The 7,828-nt window shown below is 54.1% G+C and overlaps 1 protein-coding gene across 1 annotated transcript; it reads right to left on the bottom strand.

The window, feature by feature from the left end:
• Nucleotides 1–1,642: 1,642 nt before the first annotated feature.
• On the bottom strand, nucleotides 1,643–6,903 carry LOC131481772 (TBC1 domain family member 28-like). The gene is made up of 8 exons (XM_058671902.1): nucleotides 6,690–6,903; nucleotides 6,109–6,178; nucleotides 5,858–5,943; nucleotides 4,445–4,484; nucleotides 3,942–4,022; nucleotides 3,416–3,523; nucleotides 2,405–2,514; nucleotides 1,643–1,793 (listed from the first exon to the last, which is right to left on the bottom strand). The coding sequence occupies exons 1-8, from the start codon at nucleotides 6,716–6,718 to the stop codon at nucleotides 1,643–1,645; spliced, it is 675 nt and encodes a 224-aa protein (XP_058527885.1). The 5' UTR covers nucleotides 6,719–6,903.
• Nucleotides 6,904–7,828: the final 925 nt, after the last annotated feature.

Below are 7,828 nucleotides of genomic sequence, written 5' to 3'. Positions count from 1 at the left end.
TCACTCACCAGGTGCTGCTCCAGAGCAGGGAGGGTGCGGTGCACAAGATCTCCAAGGTGGTTCTGGAGCATCTCCAGCTTCGGGAGTCCCGGTTTGTAGAGACCTGAGTAGGATCAGCCCCCAGCCCTTTGACCATCTAGGAAGGCCACAGAGTCACAGACAGGGGGAGACTCTAAAAGGGCAGGTGGGAAGACACCTGGCCAGGTGGCAGAGTCCCAGAAGGTGGGTGCAAGCTGGACTGTATGGGATTCACTCCAGGCTGCCCCCAAGTGACTGCTGGGGATACTGCAACCAGACTGGGTGCACCATCATCATTCCAATATATTGGAGTCAGGATGGGTGACTTTACCAAGGAAATACGTTCTGGAATGCCCTTGTGTGTCTCAGTGGATGGGAGTGTGGGTAAACAAATATGAGTCACAGAAGCCAGTGCAGACTTGAGTCACTTGGACACAGATAAAGTCCATTGCCCTGTAGGTTCCCACACAACTGGCAGCCTGGGCAAAGCTGCAGGGCTTGATGGCGGGGAATGGGTTGTGTGGCTTCGTATAGGAGGCCTCTGCCATCCCTGGCTTCTAAAGATTTCTCCAAAGGAAGATTGTTCTCCACACCCAGGAGCCAGTGAGGGACAAAGAACCAGTCACAGGCTTTGGGGCCATGAGTGGCCTTGCATGCAGTGGGCCCACCATTCCCGTCCACCTACCAGACATTGAGTATTTCTCATTCTCCATGAGCTGGACCAGAGCCCAAAATGCATCTTCTTCATTTAACCACATGAGCAGCATTGCAGCTATATGGCTCAGTCCCTGGCCATAGCCCACCTCCTGCAAGAACCCAGAAAACCATTGAGGGACCCTATCTGGTTAGGGTAATCTCACATGGAGATTGGGTGGCCTCCATGGGAAAGTTTTGTCACCCCACTAAAGGGAGCAGAGATGTAGGAGGGAGCCCTTGGACCCTCCTTTCCCCTGGGTGTCAGGAATTTGAAAATTGTAGCATGTGCCAGGTTTTCATGTTCCTGGAACGAATCCTGCAGGGCTTCAGCTCAGGCTGTGCCTGGGGAAGACCAGAGGCAAGGGCGTGTGTGCACCCCCTGGATCTCATGGTGGAGCAGGAATCCAGGCTCCACCCCACGGTGTGCCCTGGAGCTCCATTTTAGACATGAGGAGGAAGCAGCAGGGGAAAGCCTGCCAGGGCCAGGACAGAGGATGGGTGTAGATACAGGCTGCCTGGATAACACTCACACAGGCACCAGGCAGGGTGCCTGGGAGCAGGTCAGGAGAATGGGGAAGTGCAGAGTTTGCTTGGGTTGCCCAAAGAATCCAGCAGCTGCTTGCCTCGTGGAAAAGGTGTAAGTGGGTTTGCAAGGACATGGAACTGTGTAGAGTGGAATTCAGACCAGTGGCATGTGCCATGTGTCAGGTGGGTGCCATGGAATTAAAAGAACCCAGGCCACAGGAAAGTCTCACAGCTTGCCCATCGTCCTTGCAGAACACTAGACTTGGAGGAACATCCTCTACTCTGCCTGCTCCTGGGGTGCAGAAAGCATCACAGGAGGAAGGCAACCTTTCTAGTCCCAGAACTTAAGGTTGGGTCCAGGAGACCATTAGCCTGGCCTCCACACTTGATGTCCCAGCTGTGGTTAGGACAACCCCCAGCAAGCCAGACTTGGTGATCTGTGACAAGGGATACCCTGTATGGTCAGCATGGGAATAGCCTGAAGAGCTGATCTCAGAATACTCACAGGGCTGTACATGCTGTAGGCCATTAAAACTCCAAACAAATCCTGCTGCCTGAAACAGAGAAGAGGAGGTAGTGTTTCCTTCCCTGCTGAGGCTCTCAGTGCAGCCCTGCATCCCAGACCCCTGCAGGGTCTGGGATCAGTTATCCATCACCAGAGCAGGGCCACGCTCAGGCACCTGCCCATTCTGCACTGTCTGGGTGAGAGTTGCACACCAGGACACTGTGTCCTAGTGTGTGTAGTTTGATGATCCTTCTGGTGGACTTTCCATCGGCACAGCTGAACATCTCTTTGTAGAGATAATGCTTGGGGATTTACCATGCCATGGGAAGTCATCACCCCACAAACCAGTCCAGCAATGTAAGGAGCGGTTGCTATACCAACAGTTCCCCATGGGTTCTTTTGGCCAAACTCTCCACATTCCACCAGCCTGGGCCACCCTAGCCTTGTCCTTCCCTTTGGGCCCTGGACTCTTTCAGGTGTCTCTGAATGGATGACAGCTTGGCTAGGCTTTGAGGACCAGCCTCCTCTCCAGGCAGAATGCACGTTAGATCCACTCAGACCATCCCAGGGCCCCCTGCTTTCGTTTTGTACCCAGTTTCCCACAGGATGAGTGCTTGCTCCTCCCTGTCCCCTGGGGACCCTGCAGCCCAGAGCCCTTACTTAATCCCGTATTGCTCTCGGAACATCAGATGATCTCGAAATGTCCCACGCACTGCAGAGTCAATGTGATAGACTTCACCAGACTGTCGTCTGGCCTGATCCTTTAGTTCCTACAAAGGGGAACACTATGGTAAGCATTAGGCCAGGGGCTCCACCAAGGTCCCTCTGTAAACTCCCCTGGCTGTCCACAGCACTTCTCAGGAACAGCCTCAGCCTGGGCCCCAACCAGGGCTCAGATCCCCCCTCCCTGGAGCCAAAGCCACACTCTCATCAGCCTCAATGCTGCCCCTCTCCAGCAGGGCTTATCTCCATCCAGACACTGGAAGCCACTTTTGGCTTTGACCAGACCCTGAGCAATCAGTTTCTCCAAGCTCAGTTCCAAAGAACAACCCCAAACATAAGATATCCTATGCATATAGACATCGGGGGTTGTGCTTACTGAGTTACTCATTCCAAGATTCTGGCCAAACACTATTTGAAGAAACTGGCATCCCCAGTTGGGCCCTGCTCCCTGATGGGTGAGAGTTGGCTGTTGTTGGCAACCCTATGAAGTCCCACCTCCTGCATTTTCCAGAAGCAGCTGAGAGCTGAATGTGACAAGTGAACCAGCCACTCCATGTGATGGCATTGCTAGGTTATGCAACGCTAGAAGAAGGCAGGCCCAGGAAGGGCAAGACATTCTAGCAGATATCTTGTTCAAAGTCAGGGTCTCGTGTCCATAGTCTCCTATCCATTAGGGACCTAGCCACTGCTCAGGGCCTGTCCTGTATCAAGCGTCCCAGATATGCCTAACAAGGAGAATGGTGGGGCCCTGGCCAGCAGCACAGATGTCCAGGCCTAGTTGAGTCTGGGGAGACATGAAGGAGTTCCTGAAGCTTGATGCAGTGGGCTGAAGGCAGGATGAAGTAGTAGCCCTGTAGTCCAAAGCAGGATCACCCACCATGAAGGACCCAGTCTCCTGATAAGGCCTGAGCAGGTCAGGCTACTTGCAGGCTGAGGACTTGGGCATACCTTAAATTTCCCTGGGTTCTGGGCTTTCATTTTATCCACATCAAGGATCAGCATCCAGACTTTCCCCCGCACCTGGCTGGGGATGCCCTTGAAGAATCTTCGGTGAAACTGCAGGAGAGAAAATGGTCAGGTGAGAGGTACCACAACCATACTGGGGAAGGTATACGGGGCGGGGGGCGCATCAGAGAGGAGCAATGGGCTGTTTGTTGTGTCAGCAAAGGAAGGATTGCCTGGTTCTGATACCCACAGTGAGAGGAGGGGAGGGGCCAAGGACAGAGGCTTGTTATGGGGCAGAGGGGACCCACATCTTGGATTATAACTAGTGTTGACATTCATTTTTTTTTTTACCAAAACGGTGAATTGTTGGCAAGGACAAAAAGTTGCAGAAAACCCATGACCCTCAGGATAGGAGAGCTATCTGTCCCTGGGCATCTGAGGGTCAGGTGTTGCAAAGCCCAGCAAAGGGCACACCACCTATTCAATGCTCTGCTTAATGTGGTCCACAGGGGTGCTCCCTCCACAGTACCTTCTCACTGTCACGGTACTTGCTATGGTTTTTCAACATCTTGACCCACTTTCCAAGTCTCCTAGACTCTATGCGTCTCTGCTGCAAAGGGAGAGAGGATGGCATGAGCCCCAGGGCTGGCACTGAGAGTGGCCCTTAGATGCAGTTCAGGAGCCCTGTGCAGACTTACTCAAGGAGCCCAAGATGCTGCACACCTGGGCCCAGACCTAGTATCAGAGGAGTGCAGGTGAGCTGGACTCCTGTTAGCACACCTGTTCTCAAGGCAGAGACCTCTGAGCTAGTCAAAACAGCCACAGTCATGAGAATGGGTTGAGATGATCTACAGATACAGACCCAGATATGCAGTCACCTTGGGGACAGGTGAGTGAGTTCACAGCCCCGCAGGTGCCTGGAATCATTGCAGGTGCAGGACCTTATGGCTCCCACTTCCCACCTCTTACACCCATGTGCTCCCCAGCCCTGCTTATCAGAGGAAGAGCCCATAGCCAAGGGCTGGTTCTCACCTTAGTCCCCAGGGTGCTGTCACAGGACAGTGACTTCTCCCTGCAAAGAAAGGGGAGGGAAGCAGAGCTGTGAGGCCAGGTCCAAGACCAGGCCCTTCTACCTCCCAAGCAGGCCAGGGAAGAACCAGCTTCATCATCTCAACCGAGGGGACACAGAAGTGAAAAGGCCAGGTGGCCATGCTGATGGCAGATGTCAGGCAGGCCTTATGACCAAAAGCACAGGGATCCCAGGATCAGGCAGGGACTCTCACTGTCCCTGGGGTTCAAGTGCTGTCATCAGGCCCATGTCTTGGGAGTGCGGCAGGTCCCCTCTGCACAGCTGTGAGGCTGCTGTTCTGAGAAGGTATAAACTACCCTAGGTGAGGGGCTGTGTTCCCACATCAGCCATTCCTACGAAGGCAGCCTGGATTGACTGAAACTCGGTGGCCCAAGAAAATCTGCTCAGAGCTGTGAGTGTGCACCCTGGGCTCAGGCACCTGCACCACCTCAACTCTCCCAGGGACCACCTGCTCCTCCCACCACCACCTACATACACTCCTCCTAAAATACCTGCTCCCACCTCAGTCCTCCTCTGTTGACTGAGTCCTTGGACATCTTTCTCTACTCAGGCCCTTCTTGAACCTTGGGATCTGTCAGATCATGGAGGCAGAATTCCCTGCCTAGTCCCAGTCCTAAGGCAGGCTGGTAACACACCCAGAAACAGTCCAGGCTCCACCCCTCTTGGTCACTTGTACCCACCTCTCTGGGCCTCTGTGCTGTCCTGCACAGCTGTGGGGACACCTCAGGGCCTGGCTCCTGCACCCCAGCCCTGCTCTCCTCCCAGCACAGACCCAGGGTTAGGGCCCTCAGCTGCAAACCCTCCTACCTTGGTCTCTGCTTCAGAATGTCCAGGCAGTTCAGAGCCCTGAAACTACACCCCAGCTGTCCATTAGGCCTGACCTCAACAGGACTTTAGCCTGACACTGACCCCAGGCACCTGCTGAACAGGTGTGCTGACTCATGGTGCATGCTTTCTTTTTCTCTTTATAAAGGTTCTTTTTATTATTATTATTATGTGAAAGAGTCACAGAAACAGAGATACAAGGGGTTAGAGAGAGAGAGAGAGAGAGAGAGAGAGATCTCCCATCTGCTGGCTTACTCTCCACATGGCCAAAACACTTGAGCCTAGACCAAGGCAAAGCCATGACCCCCCATGTGGGTACAGGGTTCCAGGCACTCGGACCATCTCCCACTACTTTTCTAGGTCATCAACAGAGGGTTAGATCAGAAGTGGAGCACTTGGGACACAAACTGGTACCTCTATCGGATCCTGGCATTGTAAGTGGTCACTTCTTAGCTACACCACAATGCCAGCTGAAGGGGTTTCTGAAGTCCATCCCTGCCCAGAGATGAGCTGGGGTGTAAACTACTCACGTCAAGAAGCCGAACTTGTCTGGTATCAAATCATCACTGTCTTCATCCTCATCTCCAATATAAAAAGTGGGTCCTCTGCGGGGTCCCTGCAGCCAAGAGGGGGACCCACATCATTCACCAGAGGTGCTCAGAGTCAAGGACAGAGTCAAGGACGTCTCTCTTTTGTGTCCCAGGGATGCCAGGGTCCAGGGATCACAGGCAGAGTCAACGAGGCAAGGACCCCACCTCCTCCCCCAGCACCTGGTCTGTACCTCTTCATACTTGCAGAAGATCTTATCTCGCTCCGAGGCCCTCCGGATCCTCACAGCGGCCCGATCAAAACTGTAAGACACACATGCAAACGTGGCCCACAAGATATGTGCCCATGGTCAGAAAGGGGAACAGCCCAACTGCCAGGCAGACAGGCACTTGTTGACCAGTTCCCAGAGCACAGGGCAGGGGGATGGTGGTACAGGGGCAGCCCCTGTCTGGCCTCCCAGGAAAGAGACTCCTCCTCCAGATGGGCATCCAAACCCAGGGGTCACCCTGCCCCTCTCTGGCCTCCCAGATACCTGGGGCTCTCAAAGCTGAGCTTACTGTCCCCATCTTCCTGTTTCAGAGAAGAGCCAAATAAAAGAGCTAGTTGTGGTCTCACATGAACCCATACACAGAGACACATTCACATCTGCCACACAGTGTAGCAGTGAGGAGGCAGTACACATGCCCTGCCCACAGGGGCATCCTTGAGGGTTTAGTGGCATCACCATAGTAACGTGGGAAATCAGGGCCATCCACCTGGGAGTGCTTGTCCCCGTATCACACACAGCACAGGCACAGAGCAAGTCCCACTCACCTCCAGTTAGGATCCATATAGTCCTCCATTTATCTCCTGCTCCTACTACCAACACACCTGTGCAGGCCAGTGGTCAGCAGGCTACTGGCCACTTTGGCCTAACCACCCAGAGGGTGCACCTCCCAGTGACTGTGACATCATAGAATGCTGCCAGCCACTCACAAGTGGCGTCTCATATGGCAGGAGGACCAGGGTTCTAATCCCTGCCTTTATGAAACACCACCAATGATTGGGCCTGTGGCCTCTGCGGGGACCAGGAGAAGAGGACAGGGCTGGGGAGCCATGGACCCAGAGGTGCCAATGCCCTCGGTGTCATGCTGGGAATGTCACACGTCCCATTGACCTACCCTTGTTGTCCCTACTCTTCTTCATCCCTTGCAGTTCAATTCTAGGACATTTGGGAAGACCTATTCACTTGAGTACAAGGTAGCAAAGGGAGCCCACACATGGCTGTGCATCCAACTGAGGTCCCCACACCCTGTTCCTATTGCTGCTGGGGACTGCCATGGTTCCACCTCCTGTCCTACAATAGACCCCACCCCAGCACTGCCACCACCAACTGCCTCCTCCTGCTTTCTTCCTTTCTTTCCTCCCTGGTGCTTTATGTGTTGGACACAAGGGAGTTGTCCTGGAATGGAAGGAAGGGAAGCAGCCAGCCTAAGCACCACCTGCTTGGTCCTCAAGCCAGCCTGACCCTTGAGCAGGACCCAGGACCCAGCCCTGGACACTGAGTAGGGGCTCAGACACTTATCACTGGGACTCTGCAGCATCAGGCCCTGATTCATAAGGCACTGGACAACTGCTGACCACAGGATAAGGTCAGCACATGTGAACAGGAGAGCCCACAGGCCCACAGATCCCGGAGTGCTCACCAGCAGGATGGCCAGCCCTGGGGGATGCACTGGTCATTGTCATCAAAAGCTCAGCTCTGCCAGCACTGGAGAGACCATCATAGTCACCACTACCTCCATAAAGGCTAGACATTCCAGCAGGTTGGACCCAGGCTCCTGGGCTCTGGCTTAGCCTAAGGTTTCTTCCTGTCCACCTTTGGGAGAAAAGCACCTTCTATGTGAGCTGCCCGCATGTTCCTCTATGCTCCATGACATGGGTGTGCCCCAAATGTGCATGTTTCCTGGGCC

The sequence above is a fragment of the Ochotona princeps genome, chromosome 13, assembly GCF_030435755.1.
Source record: "Ochotona princeps isolate mOchPri1 chromosome 13, mOchPri1.hap1, whole genome shotgun sequence".
In the NCBI taxonomy this organism is placed as follows: Eukaryota; Metazoa; Chordata; class Mammalia; order Lagomorpha; family Ochotonidae; genus Ochotona; species Ochotona princeps.
Note: the sequence above shows the minus strand (reverse complement) of the source record. Positions and strands in the feature narration are given on the sequence as shown.

Bases quoted from the DNA above. Each gene is read 5' to 3' on its own strand.
- LOC131481772 (XM_058671902.1), bottom strand. From the start codon at position 6,718: ATGGAGGACTATATGGATCCTAACTGGAG. The intron at 4,023-4,444 runs GTGAGAACCAGC...CTCCCTTTGCAG, and splicing joins ACAGCACCCTGGGGACTAAG to CAGAGACGCATAGAGTCTAG. The intron at 1,794-2,404 runs GTAAGGGCTCTG...TCTCTGTTTCAG, and splicing joins CGAGAGCAATACGGGATTAA to GCAGCAGGATTTGTTTGGAG.